General features: G+C 34.3%; 2 protein-coding genes across 2 annotated transcripts in view; both read left to right on the forward strand.

Moving 5' to 3' along the window:
- The first annotated feature begins 290 nt into the window (after positions 1-290).
- LOC117686233 (uncharacterized) lies at positions 291-5,111 on the forward strand. The gene is made up of 2 exons (XM_066081744.1): positions 291-702; positions 4,014-5,111. Exons 1-2 carry the CDS (start codon positions 324-326, stop codon positions 4,616-4,618), a joined length of 984 nt encoding a protein of 327 aa, XP_065937816.1. The 5' UTR covers positions 291-323; the 3' UTR covers positions 4,619-5,111.
- A 3,782-nt stretch (positions 5,112-8,893) lies between these two features.
- The window catches only part of LOC105331976 (transmembrane cell adhesion receptor mua-3), a 59,207-nt gene continuing 46,590 nt past the window's right edge, over positions 8,894-21,510 (forward strand). Inside the window, exons 1-10 of the mRNA XM_034449932.2 lie at positions 8,894-9,031; positions 13,043-14,386; positions 14,830-15,003; positions 15,173-15,316; positions 16,835-16,990; positions 17,834-17,968; positions 18,379-18,497; positions 18,915-19,076; positions 20,035-20,223; positions 20,998-21,254. Coding sequence (XP_034305823.2) covers positions 8,944-9,031; positions 13,043-14,386; positions 14,830-15,003; positions 15,173-15,316; positions 16,835-16,990; positions 17,834-17,968; positions 18,379-18,497; positions 18,915-19,076; positions 20,035-20,223; positions 20,998-21,254 — 2,768 coding nt within the window. The 5' untranslated portion in view covers positions 8,894-8,943. The remainder of the gene's footprint in view (positions 9,032-13,042; positions 14,387-14,829; positions 15,004-15,172; positions 15,317-16,834; positions 16,991-17,833; positions 17,969-18,378; positions 18,498-18,914; positions 19,077-20,034; positions 20,224-20,997; positions 21,255-21,510) is intronic.

Genomic DNA, 21,510 nt, shown 5'->3' on the forward strand with positions numbered 1-21,510 from the left:
AAATTTATTTTCTTTTGAAAAATAAATCAGATTATTATAGCAATGAACAAACCTAACTGTACTATAAATAAATCTGGGAAATTTCATTCCCCGTATACATTGTGACGTCATACTTTTTTCTCATTGCGTCACATTCTACAACGGTTGTAAACAGGCCCCGGAGCCATAAAACTTAGATGAGCTTACTTTGGATCTAAGTCTCACTTTTACAAAAGGAACATATGATGGAAAAGTGAGACTGAGATCAAAAGTGAGCTCGTCTAAGTTTTATGGCCCCGGGCCCTGATCAGCTGGGTAGACTGAGTGAAGAAAAATTGTTTGAAATGCAGCCCCGTCAGGCTTCCCATTCAAAGGATGTTCGGCAGACCGAAAAAAGGAAATTGGCCGGGAAAGCTCGCCTACCGGGTAGGACTAAGAGGTCCAAACTTCAAAACGTACCGGACCAAACAGACCCGACGAATAGCGGAGTCAGCATCGAGGAAGTAGCTGCATCTGTATCTCAAATGATCCTCCCAGAATTGACACAGACAATCCAGACATTAATATCCCAGAGGGAAGATAATGGCGTGGTTTCAAGAAACCAACAACCGATTGAAAAATCTCCACCAGCAATCAACTTGGAATCCCTGGCAGGCCCGAGTACGGACTCTGAGCAAAAAATTGAAACAATCATCAACCCACATCAGCCAGATTCGTGTGAAGGTACCAGTTTTGATTGCATTAATGTTCGTTCAAACAATGCAGATTTAGATTTAGATGTTAACAATGCTATAATTAGCGTTAATGATGAACTCGGCATGCACGTAGCTCATGCTACAAAACAAAAAATTATGAAGGGGGAATTCGTGGAATTGTACAGTTTATTAGATAGACATCAAGTTAATGACCAGGAAAACAAAATTGTTTTGAATAACGGTCAATTGTCTTCAAACCAGTGAATCAAAACAAAATTTTTGATATCCAAACATGGCTAGATGCTTTTTTCATTTACATGAGCATATACTTAGTAGCCCATCCCGATCAAGCACAAAAGATGCTTAAATATATGGCAAATGTAAAAACTGCTGCTAGTCGATCACATGGATTTGGTTGGAGGGAATATGATAGACAATTTCGCATCAAGAAAGCAAGAAATGATTGTATTCCCTGGAACCAAATCGATCAAGAATTATGGCTTTTGTATATTAATTCACCATCAAGCGCGCCTGGGCAACAATCGCCTCAGCGAAATGCATGCTTTGATTTTAACAATAAGGGGTTTTGTATGCGACAATATTGTCATTATAGTCATACATGTTTGAAATGTTCTGGTAAACACCCGGCAACTAAATGTCATGAAAAATATCAAAACAACAAAACATTTATGTCGCAACCAAGCTCTGACAAGCCCGTTCCTCACTTTTTTCGTGGCTCATGGAAAAAGTCCCATACAACAAACTATCAAAAAACCAGGAACAACACCTATTAAATTGTGTAATATGCATCTTTACCTTTCTTTGTATCCTAAAACTCTGGATGCTAGTGAGTTGAGGGATGGCTTTAAATACGGTTTTAAAATCAACTATTTTGGTCCCCGTTTTTCCTCAACCTGTGATAACTTAATTTCAACCAAACAGCACCCAGATGAAGTAAGACAAAAAATATACAAAGAAATTGAATTAGGTCGTGTTGCAGGTCCATTCGATCAAGTACCTATGCATAATTTTAGATTATCACCTATAGGCATTGTTGCTAAGAAAGATGGGGGTTGGCGTTTAATACATCATTTATCATTCCCTGAAGGAAGTAGTGTGAATGATTTCATTGACCCAGATTATTGCACGGTTCATTACACACCGTTTGATGAGGTTCTAGAAATGATTGCTAACTTAGGTACAGACTCTTTTCTTGCAAAAATGGACGTGAAGTCAGCTTTTCGTTTATTACCCGTACATCCAGCTGACCAAGAGTTGTTAGGTTTTAAATTTAACAATCAGTTTTATTATGATATGTGCCTCCCTATGGGCTGTTCGATAAGTTGTGCTCTATGGGAAAAATTTGCTAGTTTTCTAGAATGGGTGACAATAACAAAAACAGGTAAAGATACATTAAGGCATTACCTTGATGATTTCATTTTTGCAGCCAAAGATATTGAAGGGTGCAAATTATTAATGTCAAGTTTTCAGAATACTTGTAGAGATTTTGGAATTCCGCTAGCAGAGGAAAAAACAGTTGGTCCTAAAAAGTCATTGGTTTTTCTAGGCATAGAAATCGACACAGAAAAGATGGTTATAAGTATACCGGAGGATAAAACAATTGCTTTGAAGCACAGTATATCACAGATTTTGGGCAAATCCAAAATAACACTAAAAATTTTACAGTCCCTGGTAGGTACTTTGAATTTTTGCGCCAAGGCAATTCCTGCAGCTCGTGCTTTTAACCGTCGTTTCTGTGACGCTATGTGTGGTATTAAGCACCCATCTCATTTCATAAGGGTCAATGAAGGTATGAAGAGTGACCTTCGTGTTTGGCTTAGCTTTCTTGAACAATTTAACGGAAGCTTAAATTTTTTAGAAATAAATTGGCTTTCCGATTTTGACCTTCACCTATACACGGATAGTGCAGGTAATCCACAACTTGGCTGCGGCGTTTATTTACAGGGTCAGTGGGCTTATTTCCAATGGCCTCATGAATGGCAGAACACAGATATTATATCTGATATTACTTTTTTAGAACTTATTCCAATAGTTTTGGCAGTTATGCTATTCAAAAGCCATTTCCACAATAAGAAAATTATGTTTCATACAGACAATATTGCTTTAGTGGCAATTCTCAACAAGAAGACATCAAAATCGAAACGAGTAATGCAATTGGTTCGCCCTTTAGTTCTTTATGCTATGATTAATAATACTTATTTCAAATCAAGGCATATAAGTGGCTGTAATAACTCAATCGCCGATTCTATTTCTCGTAAACAGTGGACAAGGTTCAGATCGCTCGCACCGGAAGCGGACGTTCATCCTTTGCCCATTCCAGAAGATTTCACGAGGATGATATCAGAGCTGAAATAGAACTGCTAACACTAAACTCTGTAGCCACAAACACAAAAATTTCATACAATAATAGTTTAAGAATTTTTTCAAGTTTTCGAAAAGACTATGGTTTTTCCGACATTTGGGGTCCGCCAGTTTCCCACTTATGTGTTTTCATTGCTCATATGTCCCTGAAAGGCTTAGCATATAGTACAATATCATCATATCTAGCTGGAATAAGTTTCAAATGCAAACTTTTATGCACCAACGATTGTACAAAATACTTCCTAGTTAGAAAACTTTTAGAAGGTGTTAAACGTTCACGCAAATCAATTGACCAACGTTTGCCTATAACTCAAGATATTTTAAAAAAGCTCATATCAAGTTCAAGCTATGTTTGCTCATCTAATTTTGAAACCTTCCTATTTTGTGCTGCATTTTCTTTGGCATATCATGCCTTTTTGAGAGTAGGTGAATTTACAAGGAACAATGCCAATAACATTCACCATATTATTGGTATTAAGGACATACAGATTATGAGATAATCAACGACCAATCAATTAATAGGAAACTATTAAAGCTTACTGTTCCGTTTTCGAAAACCGACCAATCAGGAAAAGGTTCATCAATTCAGTTGGTTGAATCCGATACTCAAGCTATTTGCCCTATTTTGCTTTTACTAAGATATCTGTCAGTCAGGCCAAATATTGGTGGGCAACTCTTTATTCATATGGATGGCAGTCCACTTACGCGCTATCAGTTTACGTTAGTACTGAATAAATCAATAGATATCATAGGTCTTTCAAACTCACTCTACACTTCCCACTCTTTTCGAATAGGGGCTGCTTCTGATAGTTTTTTAAAAGGTCATTCTGAATCAGAAATTATGAAAAAAGGTAGATGGTCATCAAATGCGTACAAAAGCTACATTAGAATTTAAAAAATTCGAATCAGTAAGAATTTTTGTTTTTTTCTTATATACACATTTGTTATCATATATAGGTCAAGAAAGGAACATTTGGATAATAGGTTCATCTATTATCAAGTGGGCTTTCCAACGCGCTTGCCTTTCTGAAGAGAAAGCTCATCTAGGACTTCAACGACAAAATTATCGCATCCTTTGGCAGGGCAAGGGCGGTTTAACGTTGAATAAGTTGTTCCCTCGAATTCAGTTGCTGTTGAGGTACGAACCTTCTCCTGATATTTTAATTATTCACTGTGGGGGAAATGATATTGGTAATGTTCCTCTTCTTGACTTACGTACAAAAATGAAAGAAATATTTCAAAGAATTCAGACCAGGCTTCCAAACACCATTCTTGGTTGGTCTCATATTCTTCCTAGATCTTCGTGGCGTTATAGCAATAATGTAAAATCTCAAAATTTTGCTGCCAAAAGAATTAACAGCTTTATGAGCAAATTGTTTGTACAAAATGATGGTTTTTACATCAGCTATCCAGAAATCGCATGGGATTCTTATGGCTTATTCAGAAAAGACGGAGTTCATTTAACTGAACTTGGAAATGACATACTACTCTACAATTTACAAAGTACATTGCAACAAATCTGCTCTTTTAATGGCGAACGTGGAACACGGCCAGTGTACTAAGCGTCGCTAATCCTCCAATGTTATTGGCGGTGGTTGTTCTCGCATAACTCGAACAACCATGTGGCGATTTTTCGCGACGCTTTTGGTTTTATAGATTTGATAGCAAAATGATACTGAGTATCTGTTCCCAGTACCAGTATTGTTTTGTCTATCTTTCAAAATCATTTAGCCAATAATGTAATGTATAATGTCATAATGTATAATGAGCATGATGCTTTAATGTATAATGTTGACTAATTGTCTTAATGTTGCATAATGAGTGATGGATGATATAATGGTCATCAATGGTTGACATTCATAATGTAATGTATAATGTAACACATAATGTAATGTATAATGTAATGCTTACTGTAATCTATAATGTAATGCATAATGTAATGTTTTAATGATAGGGCTAGCCATTTTACATACGGCAGTCCTAAGGCCGTGGCCACGTTCGCCAACAAAATAAAACATAGATTAACATTTTACATTTGCCTTCATTGTCTATAATAATGAAGTGTTAAAATGTTTTGAGCACTTGTACATTTATTAAATACTGAAAAAATTAAAACGAGCTAGTTATAAAAGCAATTGGTTATGTTTATATTTATACAATGAAATGATTTCCTTGGTGAGCCATGTGGGATATGAAGGTGGCGACATTACAGAAAAAATAAATATCCGCGTCAGCGAATTTTCACAATTATGGCAGTTTAAACTGCGCGACACAACCCGGGTTTTCTTCGTTCTTTTTAATTTATTGAGAAAAAATCCAGAAATTTAAAATGTACAAACACTTCAGATCTTGCTGGTGTGCATGTTGTAGTTTCTGGAGTAAAGTACTTGTAACTTATTTAAAGTTATCTGATTGGCTGCCCGATTTGTGTTTAACCTATATGCCCACCATCCTTCATGTCCGTACACCAGGATTCATGACTTCTGTTGTATCGGAAAGCTCCTGTTTGTCTTCTTACATACATGTATAAGCCATTGCCTCCCAATAGCATGACATTCAATCATGTTCGAATAAATCTGTTTCGATTGTAAGCAAAACAAATTCACCGCGTGTTGTTTGGAAATATTGCCTGCAAATACTTTCACTGTATATATATGGCGGTTATATACTGCAATTTAAGCTATTTTCTTACACGCTTACCTGTAATAAGAACGCACGAAAAGATCATTGATATATGCAAATATATAAACATATATTTTGAATTTTGTAATATTTTGTGCATAATGAAAAAATACGTAAGTCTTTATCGCAAGGAATTAATAAGAGACGAGTTATATAACAAGTTGTTAGCAATTTGAAATTCAAATTAACTTAACAGATTTGACAAAGAGGCAGTGTCTCTATTTGCCGTAAGTCCGATTAGGAATCCTAACCCAACCCTTAAGATCTTATTAATACTGATAACCAATAAACTGTTTTGTTTTATCGTTCTTACGGGTATAAAGGTAGCAAACATCACAGAAAAATATACATAACTCCGGTAAATCACTCCATGTCTAGAAAAGTTTATAAAAGCTTTGAGATTATAACCACAACCTCCTTAATTTTTTTCTTCCATTTTTAAACTGCCTTCTGTTACGAGTATTTAAAATCCTAATAAATGTGATTGTTATTGCCGGTTCAACATGTATTTTTCTATGCTTTTTATTTATTTATTTTAATTATTATGAAATGCTGATCACAAAGTGTGCAATAAGGACAATATAAATATATATATCCAAAACCTTATGCATGTGTGTCTACGCCCCTTCGAGCGTCCAGAAGCAATGGCGGATGTAGGCTTGAGGATGTAACTTCCAAACAAGGATCCGCGTCAAGGATCTCGCGCACCGTATGTCTGTCCTATTTGGTTGCACGGTAAGTTCCGTGCAATCGGCAATGTATAGCGATCAACATCCTCGTTTCAAAAGTTTATATCAAATTTTCTTCTAAAATTCCGGATTTTTTTTTCAAGCTGTTTGAGTGAATTTCCTCCTCTTATGTCTTCTAAAATTCTTGATTTTTAAACAATATTTCTGGGTTTTACTTTTTTTTTTTTGCTTTGTTTTTGTTGCATAAATAAATCTTCTTTTAAGAGCATGGCAAAATTTTCTATATTGGCACGCAATTAATAAGCTTACTGTTGTTATTGCCGCGTAACCTGATCTGTTTGAATGGCATGACTACCTGCAGAAGTAATACTGGTACATCGTTAGAAACCCGCAAGCGAAATATGCCACTTGGACTTAAATTGCATTTCTCAATATTCAGCTGAATTGAATATTTCACTTAGCTAAGTTAAGAATGTGATTGTTTGATTAGAATGAAATTCCCTGTTCATGATTTATAACAGGCATTCGTCCAACTCTGTTTAACTTATCAACTTATTTGTCGCTCTATCAGTTCTTTTGTGAAATCATGAAACCATTCTTCTAAATTATCTTGAACATGCATGTATAATGGAAAATTCAAAATGTCTTCTTTTTTTGCAATTTTGTTGTTGTTTATTCATTTTTTATTTTTAATTGTTCTAATCATGTCCATTTATATTAAACCAAATATGATTATCAGAAACGTATGTATGCATGTACGTTTGTAGATTGATATTAAAGTTATATCTTCACGAGGCAAATATAGCTGTTGGATTCAAATTCTAATATGTAAATGCAATATTGACACAATTCCACGTTGATATTTGCGTAGTTAAGATGCATTAAAGATACTTTCGGTAGTTAATATTGCTCAACTGGTCTGACATTTCTTTTTTTCATATTAACATCAAGTTATCAGTTGTTAACCATGTATATACATGTAACGCAAGATGTACTTTTTGTTGTTGAATATTGAATATGTTTTGTATGAAGGTAACAAACTGTTGATTATAAACTGTTTTAATTAATATTATAATATTTTAATGTATAAAACAAGGAGAGGACTAAGTTTTTAGAACTTGTGTCCGATCCTTTTGGCATTTAATAGTCAATAAAATATGTAAAACTCAACACTGTTAATTTTTTTTCTCACTTATTTAGGATGGTTGTTTAACAGATAAGTTATCAGATCACTCCTTCATTTGTAAAATAGGATCGTTTTAGCCATTACCTAGTACTGTGAAATCATTTAAAGCAAAATGAGCTGCAATTTTCATGTTGTGAATTTTTTTTTTTACGAAAATGTTATTTTCTTCTAGTTGACAAAGAATATCACGGTTTTTTGAATTTCTGTAAGCCATATTATTGTGGAAAAGGCCGTTAAGAAGCCTTATTTGGAGCAAAATTGAATTATAGTCGTCCTGTACAAAAACTGATCTGCTATATATTCCGTAGAATAGAAATCTTTCCTCAGACAAAAAACAACCATTTTTTCAAATCTTATTTATCATAAAAGTTTAAGTCACATGCAGACTTATCATACTAGCAGGTTTTGCCGCAAAATAAAATTCTAAAAAATACAGCTCATATTGCTTTAATTTCATGGGGGCCAATTTTCATGAATTGTGGAGTTTTTGTTTATTTGTGGGAATGTAATTTCCTGGATGCACCGGTTTTCAGTTTCAGTTGGAAAACAAAATCCTAGTATATAATTAGTTTTCATATCGAAGATGTTAATTCATTGGTGAGGGCTACCAATGAATATCATAAAAATGGAACCACCACGAAGTCTAATGATTCCACGGTGTTTTGTAATGAAACATTCCACAAATTTCAGCTTTTAAAATAATTTAAATTATTTTCAACATTTTTATACAAAGCTATCCTTCTAAACTTCTAAAGGAGATTGTCATAGTCTAAAAATGGTTTCGACCATCCAGCCCCCCTAAACAATATTATGTTTTTGCAACCAGAATTTTCAAGAACTTCGAAAAATGACAAAGTAAATTATCATGTTAGGATACCCGTAAACAATTGTTCGATTATTCCACTTCGGGTCGAAAGTTGCGCAAATAATGAAACTTAAAAAAAACCTTATTCATTGATTAAAAAACGATAAATGCAAATGTCTAGATTTCAGAAATGAAAATCTGTTATATTATTAATTTATTCAAAAGTAACCAAATTATTTTTTTTTTAAATAGCAGCTGAATTGTTTTTCTTTCTCTGGCCTTCGCATTCTATTATGATTATAAAACTTTCGGGCAGTGGTTATATAAAATTCAGAAAATGTCCCAAAACTACATGTAATTCTCAAGATCAGCATCGTTGTAGCTGATCATATAGCACGGATCCCAATTCTTACACAACTTCCTACTTCCTATTAACGGCTGATAAATACACTCCCAAACCTGGATGGTATTCTATCTTACTCAGATCAGCCCCCATAGCCTATTGTATATTTCTTGTACCGTGAAATGGGGCTTTACTTCCATCCATTCAAAATGAAATGGAAATTCTTTTTAATTTCTTGTGCTTTATTCCTTTTGGCATTGCACGTTCCAGGTAAGTGATTTTTTTTCATAATTTTTTTTTTTTTTTTTTATAAAATATGAATTAATAGATGTGAAGATTCAAGACTTGATAGGCGTAGACTTTTGAAGTTCGGTTTGCGACGAATTTCGGTGAATTTTATCTGTAAAATATTGTTTTCGACCGTCTCTTGTCGTTATCTATTTAATACGGATAATAGTTGGAATATCCCATGTTAATTTATCCAGAACCATATATATTATTGTTTATTAACCAAGAACCATACGATTCATAGGTTTATAAACATTTATACACTATTCTTGAGTATGTTGTGCAAACCCATGTAAACAATTTTTTAAATACCACAATTTTAGAATAGTCTGCGTGATAGCAGCTTATATACAGTACCGAAAACGTTATCTTTTACAAGATAAACGATAGGATAGGTTTTATGCACGATATGATAGGATAAACACACAATTTAACAACATACACGCACGATAGGATAGGATTAACACACGATATAACAATATACACGCACGATACGATATGATTGATACACGATAGGAAAGGATAAACGATGTTCATGATAAACGTATAATTGCCCTAAACGATTAACCTGATAATGGCAAAATTTGATAAAGAACTCGTGCGAATCAAGATGTATGCAGGATTTATTATCAATTACAAATGCCGAGTTGTTAGTCATCACTGTGTCATTTATACAATAAAGAAAATTAACCAGTTGAAATTTATTAACAAAAATTAGGAGCCTAAATGGTTGATAAATTATTTGTATTGGTAACATTGATTTCATAACCGAACACCCCAGCCGACCACCGCGAACATTTCAGTCAATCACACTAAAAATAAAAGGTTCAATTAAACTACAACTCTTGTTACAAAAAATGTTTACATGCATTTTCCTACTGTCTTTGTCTGTGATAGCATTAGAATCAATTTTGAACCCTAAAACCCAATAACTTCATAAAACATGAGTGACACAAAATGGGCGTGTCTTATAGCATAACCGACCGAAAAATTCAACGCATGTGCTACATAGTAAAATAGTGGTTTTAAAAAATGTTGTTTTATAGTGTATTAATTGAAAATAATATGAATATAAGCAATAAGGAAGTATTCTTTGAATTTTATGAGGTGATAATTTCGGTCAGAGCGTGGTCAAATCTATCATAAAGCCCTTCGGGCTTTATTGGATTTGACCACGCCCCGACCGAAATCATAACCTCATAATACTCAAAGAATGTTTCCTTATTCCTTAAATAAAATCTATCATAAATATGCTGTTTCTGTAAAAAAAAAAAGAAAAAAAAAAAAAAAAGAAGAAAAACGACTCCGCGTACGATTTTGTATATTCGACGTACAGGTAATTAAATATGTTACCTTGTTCCAAAGAATTTCGATTGTTGACATTTTTTTCATTTCCACTGCTTACAGATATAATTCAATGTAATATCTTGTTTAATTTTGCTCGAAAGAGTTTATTAGAAATCAATGTGATAGAGAGCTGAAATTGTACATTTCTTATTTGATAAATTATCGTATACGGCGCATTTAACGACTTAATTGAAACTTTGAAATAAAGTTGCTTGCATATAAAAAGGCACCGAACGATTAAACGATAGGATTAACGGAAGAAAAAATTTAGGACTGAACGATAAACCTGATAGGGTTAATGCACAATAGAGTAGGATTAACGCACTATGGTACATTACACACGCATGATACGATAGGACTGATACACGATAGGATAGGATAGGATAGGATCGGATAGGATTGAAAAAATAACGTTGCGCCATATTTGGGTACTATATATTGCAATGAAAATGAGAAATTAGAGATGAAAAAGATAATAGTAAACGGGATAATGGAAAGGATATTCTCAAGACATAAAAAAATTAAGAATAATTTATCTTAATTTTAATTTAATTTTAAGCATTTATAAAGTTATTTGCCCAAGTTACACAGTCCTTTGATATTCTTTGATGAACGAGTTTAAAGGCAGACGTATTTTCCCACAATATTTTTTTTTTACATACAGCTTTCTTATATTTTTAATTTATAAAATGTTCAGATTAGCTAGGATAAAATAAAATTGAACTTCAATCTGTGATATCATACAGTAACATAATTTACAAACTCTCTCGTTTCTATGAATATCATAAAACCTGCCACGCTCAATCTCAAGTTGATGAGAGGACAACGATATTTACTTATAAACTGTACATTTATATTTGGTATTCATTGGATTTTTTATCAAATATTCTTGCCATTCAAAATTATCGCATAAGTGCATATACATTATGCATTTGGAGGAACCTTCAAAGTAGCTATGGCCTTGTTATATAAACATGTTGGTTAACCTCTGTTTCACTTTCAGTAAAACACATCTTCATAAAATTGTTCATTACAGTTCCATATGAACCCAAAACATAAATTATCAATCAACTATTTAATGTATTACTAAGACAGCCATCAATTAGGGGATACCTCTGTTTCACATACATTAAGCATATCTTGTTTTAAGCATATATTTTGCTTTAAAAAAAACCGTCTCACTATATATATTCTTTAATTTTGACTGTGCACAATGGTTTACGAACCAATTAAAAATATACCACAATGTATCTCTTTTCGTAACACAGTACTGTGGTTTCATCAATATTCGTTGAATACCAATTTTCGTAGATTTCGTTGTTTAGTTGATCCACGAAATTAAATGTTCATTAAATTGCCTTTTCTATTCACACTTTGCATTGATAGGGTCATTGACCACGATTTTACGTATCCTTGAAACTGTAATTTTCACTTTATCCACGAAAATTGATACCCTTGAATATTAATGAAACCTTATCTTACAAAAAATCTAAATGTACCCTCTCTTAATTACTTGCTGGCTTTTGTCCACACACCGGTAATTCGCAACTGCAATGCACTATACTAACAATGTATGTCTCAAACAATGACAATTTTGTAGTTACGTTCAAATGCAATGGCTTTATTTCGGACAATAAACAGTGCAGTCTTTTTACTCTGTGATGCCAAAACACTTTTTGTTTTGTGAAAACTGCCATAAGAATTCAAAGTTATACCAAGAATAGATAATTAACATTTTTTAACGATATCAATAACTTCATTATCATAAATGCAACAATGCTGATTTTTTTTCCCAACCTTCCGTCTTTCCTATATACAACAATTTTAGTTATTTCTAAAGCAACTTTTAACTTCCAATTGAATGTGTATTGCTGTAAACAATCAAGCATATCTTGTTAACCCTGTTCTAGTGCTGAAAATAGGACGAACTCATCTGCATACATGGTCAAGAATAAGACAATTACTCTAATTTCAACCGGTAAACGAATCTTCTTCATGAATTCAATTCAATTCCATGGAGCAACTTTAATTTTTCTACGCTACAAAAAAAATGAATTCGAGTTTGATATGATAATTAAAAGTGATTAGAAAATTAAAAAAAAAAAATGAAAGAATATGATGAAACCAATGAAACGAAGAAATATAAATCTTATTGAAAAAATATCTCCATATCATTATCTATACTTGTATTTGTATGTGTTCTTTTTTTCCGGAACAATTATGATATACTTGTGATTTTTTTTCTGACAATGACGAAAACATTTCTTAATGTTACCAGATAATTACAGTAAAACACGCTTATAACGAAATGCCATGGATGGAGAATTTTGCTTCTTTATAAGCATAATTCGTTACATCCGTTAAGCTCGCAACAAGTAACAAGTCACCTGGAATGAAAATCATTTCGCTGTAAGCGTCAGTTCTTTATAAGCGCGTGTGCTATAACCGTGTTTTACTTTATATAAAAATTCAAGAAACAATTCTCTATTTTCTATATTTTTGATTTTATTTTTTGCAATTTAGCATTCTGGATGGTCAAAAAATTAACCATCAGATCGACCTAAAATTTTAAAATATGATTTTTTAGCTATAGACTTTTATTTCGTAAAGGAAAAATCGATATAAATGTGTATTTTATAAATGTAGCGCCTACAAGTGCTGAAACGACACCATCTGAAACGTCTACGGGAAATGCAGCGTCTTCAAGTACTGAGGCATCTACAGGTTCTGAAGTATCCACAGGTTCTGAAGTATCCACAGGTTCTGAAGTATCTACAGGTTCTGAAGTTACCACAGGCTCTGAAGTATCCACAGGTAATGCAGCATCAGCAAGCACTGCAGCATCTATAAGTACTGAAGCATTAGCAAGCACTGCAGCATCTATAAGTACTGAAGCATCAGCAAGCACTGCAGCATCTATAAGTACTGAAGCATCAGCAAGCACTGCAGCATCTACAAGCACAACGGCTTCCCAAAGCTCAGCAGCATCTACAAGCACCACAGCTCCCCCAAGCACAGCAGCATCCACAAGCACCACGGCTCCCCCGAGCACTGCCGCATCTACAAGTACAACGGCTCCCCCAAGCACTGCAGCATCTACAAGCACTGCAGCATCTACAAGCACAACGGCTTCCCAAAGCTCAGCAGCATCTACAAGCACCACGGCTCCCCCGAGCACTGCCGCATCTACAAGTACAACGGCTCCCCCAAGCACTGCAGCATCTACAAGCACAACGGCTTCCCAAAGCACAGCAGCATCCACAAGCACCACAGCTCCCCCAAGCACAGCAGCATCCACAAGCACCACAGCTCCCCCAAGCACAGCAGCATCCACAAGCACCACGGCTCCCCCAAGCACTGCAGCATCTACAAGCACAACGGCTTCCCAAAGCACAGCAGCATCCACAAGCACCACGGCTCCCCCAAGCACAGCAGCATCCACAAGCACAACGGCTCCTCCAAGCACAGCAGCATCTACAAGCACAACGGCTCCTCCAAGCACAGCAGCATCCACAAGCACCACGGCTCCCCCAAGCACAGCAGCATCTACAAGCACCACGGCTCCCCCAAGCACAGCAGCATCCACAAGCACCACGGCTCCCCCAAGCACAGCAGCATCTACAAGCACCACGGCTCCCCCAAGCACAGCAGCATTCACAAGCACAACGGCTCCTCCAAGCACCGCAGCAAGCACTGCAGCATCTACAAGCACCACGGCTCCCCCAAGCACTGCAGCATCCACAAGCACAACGGCTCCTCCAAGCACTGCAGCATCCACAAGCACAACGGCTCCTCCAAGCACTGCAGCATCCACAAGCACAACGGCTCCCCCAAGCACTGCAGCATCAACAACCACTGCAACTCCAACAACCACAACGGCTGATCCTTGTGCAAGCATTACATGTCAAAATGGTGGTCAATGCGTTGTCACAAAGGGTATTGCCGGATGTGTTTGCAATGCCAGTTTCTCTGGGCAACTTTGTCAGTTTGGTAAGATTTCGTGAAGATTAAGTCAACTAGGAAGTGATAGTCTATCTAATGGCAATATTTCTTGGAAAGATTGGAATATTTAGTCTACAAATATTTAATTTTTTTGTCTGTGATAATACTACGAATCAATTTTATAACGTATACTTCAACGTAATTCATCAATGACTTTATTGTTCAATCGTACATTTAATGAAAATTACATACATACACATGTAAGCAATAAGGAATTTGTTTTCAATATAATAAGGTGATCATAAACGGTTGGGCGTGATCAAAATTTATCATAAAGCCCTTCATGTTTAATTAGATTGGATCAACTCCGACCGTATTTGATCACCCCATTCTACTCAAAGAATGATCCCGGCCTTGTTATTACATGTAGTATAGAATTGATAATCAGGAGCAAAAAGATATTCATCGAATGAAATCTTGCAACATTATAGCTGTTCCTTACTACACCCAATGGTCAGCATATGGGGCCTGTGACTCGTCTTGTGGAGATGGTCTGCAGAAAAGAACACGTAACTGTACCGATATCACTGGAGCAAACAGAGGCCAGGACTGTGGACCTGACTTGGAAAACGAGAAAGCTTGCGTTGGTCTGCCAGAATGCGTGGGTAAAGAGCTTTGATTTGTAGGCAAAATTATGAATACCTATTCATTAATGTCACATTTTTGTGCTGGTGTGTGCAGTTTTTGTTGTTTGTTTTTCTTACTGAATAACATATACTACTTTTTTTTTATCAGTGATAAAATGCATTTTTTTTGGTGGGTTTTACTTTTCAGTAACTTCTAACCCGTGCGATGCACCTGTAAATCCTTGTTTATCTGACGGTGTTTCGCACACATGTCGTCTCCAATCTGGTGGAACCTTCAAATGCAAATGTAAAGATGGTTATGTCAACGATGCTGCCGGAAAATATTGTGTCAGTAAGTAGCAATATTTATGCTCTCAAGGTACACTATATGAAGCGAAAGTATTCGAGAGACAGAATGAAAACCAATTTCATATAGAGATAACTGATGGCCAGATTCAAATGCAATGATGCATTATAGTGCACTATAACAGAGGAAAAATCTTTTATCTATTTTTTTTAAATTTTTTTTTTGTTATCCATGAGTCGCTTCAATTTTTGAGGGTTGATTTTAATCAACTCTCCTATGCAGTTACTCTGACAAACCGAAAGTGAAACAGTGTTTGAACCAAAGCACAAATCATCGCCGCTAACAAGAATTAGTTCTTGAGAATAATTGATTAATTCGAAATAATGTATGCTAAAACATTGTTCTTCAAGGAAACATATTTATAAATACCTTGAAAATAGTCAGATTTTAAATGGTACGAACAATTTAGATATTTTTTGTAGTAGTTTGTATTCTTACGCCAGACTTCAATATAGTCTCGTTCAACTCGACGCTCGGCTGTCTCCTTAAATTCTCCGACAAGCAGAGAGTCTGTCTTGCTTGCTGGGGATTAACAGCGATAGCCGAGCGTTTGGTTGAACGAGATGAGATTTTAATATTGCTTGGATCCATAAATTTTCGAGAAATATTTCTATCACTGATACATAGTTTGATTGAATTCATTCTATCTTTAAATATTATATTACTTAACATGATTCATATGGAGTTTTATCAACATTCTTGAGTCAAAAAAGTCCGAAAATTCATATTATAAAACTGTGCCTTATTCAAATACAGATTAGAAACTACCTATACTTGTTATGCAAAATAACACATCATTGATTTTGAAATAAATAAACACCAATGAGATCAACTCCCGTCAGTTCTTCTTTGATTCTTGTTATGGCCTTGCTATGAAAGGAAACACAGTTTATGTTCAATTTAAAGGAAAAAGGTGTAGTCTGTTTTATTTGTGGCCACCAAATTTTGGGAATTATATTTGGATGAACGTCAATAAATGCGAACTGTTTTTCATAATTCAGTTGTGAGCTGTATTTTACAACAAATCCTCAAAACTGATTAAGCACCCAATATGATCACTATGTTACGCAACTATATAAAATCATCTATAACATAGGTCTATTTTCTCATAAAGACAAGTTTAATACTGTGAGTTTGACCTTATTCATCATTTTCATGCTTACCAAATGTAATTTCTAAATTCTATAGTGAATGTAAATCCGTTAAACCTTTATTTACCAAACATGGAAAATAATCGAAAAAATCCATCAGATTGTGGCTATTCTATTACCGATATTTTAAATGCTATGATTTTTTATATTTTTGAATTTTTCAACTCTCCTGTCCCCTTTGGTTTCAAATGTATTTTCACTTTGTCATTTGTATGATAAGAGAACCTATTGTAGTAACTCTCGATGGTTTCACAAAAGACATTATTTTTTTTTTACTGCATGACCTTTTGCAATAAAATAAAAAAAAATGCATAGCAAAACCTACAGCATCTTTTTTGTTATTGCTTTACAGATGAAAACGAATGTAATAGGGTAATCAATGACTGCAAAGACCTCAACACAAAGACCCTGAAACAAGGCGTGGCGAGTTGCAAAGACACGGTTGGAAGCTATGATTGCGTGTGTGCTAGTGGATTTACATATAACAGTACATCTAGAGTGTGTACCGGTGAGTTTGTAAAACAATATAACAATATACAAGAAATATTCGCCCCGCTTTATTTCCGCCAATTTCGCCCTCATTGTTAGGCGAGCGAATTTAAGACCAGGGAAAATTCATATGTCTTGAGTTATCTTTATATTGTATCGTTACTGTGTCTGGGCAAATTCAAGACCAGGCGACACTGTTTGAAAGTGTAGAAGGAGGAAATCATGTGGGCCAAAATAATCCTGTATTTATTATGACTAATAAGACAGTGCCTTATAAGAGAAATATTGACGGAGAAGTCAATCTCAGCTCATATTGCAGAACAAATAAAGGAATAGGTATTGTAAATGTACAATTATATTGTGTCATTACGTCATCATATCATAATTGGTAAGACTTTCAATTATTTATGGATAGGTGTATCTATAAACTTTATCGGATTTCTTTTTATTTGTGCCTAAAAATTAAGAAATGTACAGTTTCCGGGACTCATACGGGTTACAAAAACGTGATTGGTATATTTTCATAATATTTTCATAAACTTTTGAATCTCGTTGATATATGTAAACATATGTTCTTTTGTTGTTATCGTTTAACGGGCAAACATACAGCACTATGGAAGAAGCTATTCCCTATATCAGATGCGGATGGTATTGTTTAAAAACCCTGGAAATAATAACTTAAGAATTAAAAAAAAACATTTACAGTTTATTTTATAATTTGAATGCCCCTCCCGTAATTACAATGGAATCGAATGTTTTTGTGCACAAAGAACGTGAATTTGTACAAATATAAATTGCGTGGAATTACATGTATGCCTTTTCTGAGTGTATGATAAAACAAATGACAACTGGTGTTTTACAGACGTTGACGAGTGCAGCACAGGTGCCCACAACTGTGACATCACCTCTCGAGCTACCTGTACGAACACACCTGGCAGTTTCACCTGCAGGTGTCTCGCTGGGTACCAAGGTGCTGGTACAACAGGAACGTGCAAAGGTTTGTTAGTTTGTCACGTGCAAGGCACCTTTTAATAAGTTAACGGATTGTAAATCAATTTGGGTTTCAAATTGATTGTTTTGATTTTTTTTATTTTGATGATTTTGATTCTATACTGTAATTCCTAAAATAAATTTTCTGAGATATTTGGTCAAAGAAGAATTTCGTACAAATTTTACTTGGCTGCACGCTAATTCGGTGTTCTTTTATTTTTATTTATTTATTTATTTTTTTTTTTGGGGGGGGGGGGGGGGGTAAAAGTTGTTTATCATCATTTTGCTTTTTAAAAAGGGTACTAGTACATGTAAAAGAAATTATATCAAGATATAATTGTTGCTTCGTCAAATTCTCACATCATTACATTATTAAGTTTTTTTTCTTTTTTTTCTAATATTTATGATATATTTCAGAAAATCGGCTGTTGAGTTTCACAGGACACTCCAAACTGTCTTCGTCTGCTATATACTCTGATTACCTAGCACCGAATTTTGCGATGAAAGTAGGGGGTTTCCTATACCCTTCATTTTATGTAAGTTTTTGATATCATATCTCTAAAATCAATAACCTGCTAATAATTAAAAGTTTTATATTTATATACACATTCACAATGTTGTTCAAGAAATGAATGTTATAAAATAATCCTGTTAGGAGCTAATTTTTTTTTAATAGAGAAATAAAGCAGACATGCACATAGAAGTAATCTCAATATTTTACAGAATTTTCACAAACGCTCCTTAAAAATCGCCGCAAAAATGTTATCGAATTTTATTCTTATAGTCACGTGCACAAATTCAAAGATCGCAAAATAATGACCATTACCTTATATTGTTATTAAAACATTGTAGGCTATAGAAATATTTATCAAAAAATATTTACAATTCTCTAATACGAGATGTTTCTATAATTTGGCAATACAAATGAATGTAGTTTTATAATTCGTTTCCAGTTCACCAGGGGAGGTTTGCTCCTTTTCACTACAGTGACCAGTGACACCAAGAGCTCAGGGGTGAGACGTCCCTTCACCAACCCCTCCAAGTTCGCCTTGGACCCTTCTTTCCAGGAAAAGGCCGCTTTTGCTCCCTGGTGGTCCAACCTTATCACGGGCACTGTAAGTCATTAGATATATTGTCACATCTTAGAACCATTTTAACCGGAACTTGGACTTTGGGTAGTTGTGTCAAACAGCTATCTGACGTAGGTCTGTCTATTTCATTGTATGGCCACTTAGTTTTGTTTTTTTTTTTCTTCAAATAAACAAGATGTGTCTAACGTTTGAGCTATGACTAAGGAATCTGTGTATATTTCAATTGAAATCAGTGTCATTCTTTTTAACTTGTATTGATGCAGGAAACAGATCGTAGGAAAATCCTACGGAAAGTTCAAAATCTCGATAAAAACGGTTCTATTTTCAAATGATATCACCATCTTTAAACAAATTCAAAATCCCCCATTATATTTGCATTTCACTAAGCATTTACATATTACACTCTTGTCAAGGTCAGCAAAGCAAAACAGATGAAACGACTAACCAAGGGTGCAACTTAATCATTAAATTCCCAACCATTCCATGAATATCTATTTAAAATGAAAAAAAAGAGAAACACCTTTTAATTAAAAAAAAAAAATAATTTATTTCAATTCAAGAATGAAGACATAAACACCAAATGCTCTGTATATTTCTCAAGATAAATAGCTTTCAAATCACTTCCAACACATTATCGAAGTTTTTTCTTTTCTCCAAAAATGATCAAGACATTTATTATTTTTTTAACAGATATTATTTAATCATATATATTGAATGAAAGTTGTTTTTTTACCTAAATATTACGAGATTATCAAAGATATCTGAAAAATTTAGAAATGGAATATTGCATAATTTTGAAATACTAGTACTTTTGAACACAATATTATTTATTATAATCTACCTCATTTATAACAACAAACATAAATTGCTAATTCACACTACGTGACGTTTATAAAGGCACATTAAGGTCGAATTTTCATTGTAAGATATCTGTGTTACAACGTTTTTGTGAGAAATTGATAATATTATCTTATTTTGGCAGGATGCAAAAAGTGGAGTTTATTACAAGGAATTTTCCTCAGATGTTCCGAGCGAAAACACTGTAATACAGGGAGAGAAGAGAGATTTCTCTAGCAACTACGCCGGATTCAGTATGTCATCTCCAAAGTATATGATCATTATAACATGGAACAAAATGGAACTCAGCAAAAATCCGAGAGCCAATGCCGAGGTGAGGACTAAATTGTTGGAATTTTTTTTCAAAGGATAAAGGAGTCCATTTTATACCCCTTCCCCGGAAAAAAATTAAGAAATTACATGGTTTATCTTTTATCGTATACATTTGTTTTACCAATAGCCGATTTTTTTTTCAATGATATCGGTTTTTAATTTCAGCTTTGAAAACACTACGGGTCGATTTTGTAAAGTATAGTTCAATACATTTCATCAATGACTTTAAATATTTTAATCGTACAATTGCTGAAAATTATGTATATATATAAGTAATAAGGAATCATTCTTTGAATATTATGTGGTGATCAAATACGGTCGCGGTTGATTAAACCTATAAGCCCTTCGCGCTTTATTGTATTTGATCACACTCACCGGATTTAATCACCTCATAATTCGTTTTAATCATAAAAATTTAGATACAACGTTGAAAACTAAAAGGTGTAAAATAAGATTCTCTTTAAATCTGTTATACTAAAAAAAATTACTGACAGGGATAAACTTGCTTTTAATTTTGTATAATGTCAATATGGACAAAGGACTCATTATCTAAATGCATGCTAAAACTTAGTGGATTTATCCAAAAAAAAGAGAATTTAGTGTTGTAAGTAAAAAGTGATATATGAAGTAACCTTTTCTTCCCCTCTCCTTATTTAGAGGTGTATATGTAGGAACGTTAACTATTGTTAGTATCAAACGAACTTCCTTTTTTCAGCCTGAAAATTGCTAGCAGAAACTTCTTTAAAAATAAGTTGTTGTTTTTTCACATTTACAGACTGTGACCTTCCAACTTGTCATGATAACCGACTATGAGAACACCTATGTCAAGGTCATTTACAACGACAGAGAAATGACTTGGGACGTCCTCAACTCAGTGGGCAACTACCCCGTTAGGATTGGAGTTCTGAAACAAAACGAAACTGCCGAAGAATACCCCCAGTCCTACTTGAACCTTATTTCAAATCCACAGGATAAGAGCAAGATAGAGAAGATAGACGAAGTCATTCCCACAGGCCTAACAGGGGATGTCTCGTGAGTGTATTAGAGTTGGTTATATGGTTAAATGTACTGACAGTGTGTTAAATATCATGTTCAGTCCGATTCCTAAAAGGTTGAAGACATTTCAAGTGTTGTGATTGATCAATCATAGGTAGAGTCTACGAATTTACTAGTATACGAGAGATTTGTAGCCGTCTATGTCAATATTCATAAAAGCAATTATCATTTCTTTGTCGTTGTACGTCGGTCGTTAACTTTTGTAGTTTTTATCTTAAATTCCCTTTATTCA

This window comes from Magallana gigas, chromosome 4 (assembly GCF_963853765.1).
Source record: "Magallana gigas chromosome 4, xbMagGiga1.1, whole genome shotgun sequence".
Taxonomy (NCBI): domain Eukaryota; kingdom Metazoa; phylum Mollusca; class Bivalvia; order Ostreida; family Ostreidae; genus Magallana; species Magallana gigas.

Coding starts and splice junctions, on each gene's coding strand:
- LOC117686233 (XM_066081744.1), top strand. CDS start 324: ATGCAGCCCCGTCAGGCTTCCCATTCAAAGGATGTTCGGCAGACCGAA. Junction 703..4,013: donor TCAGCCAGATTCGTGTGAAG/GTACCAGTTTTG, acceptor TATCATATATAG/GTCAAGAAAGGAACATTTGG.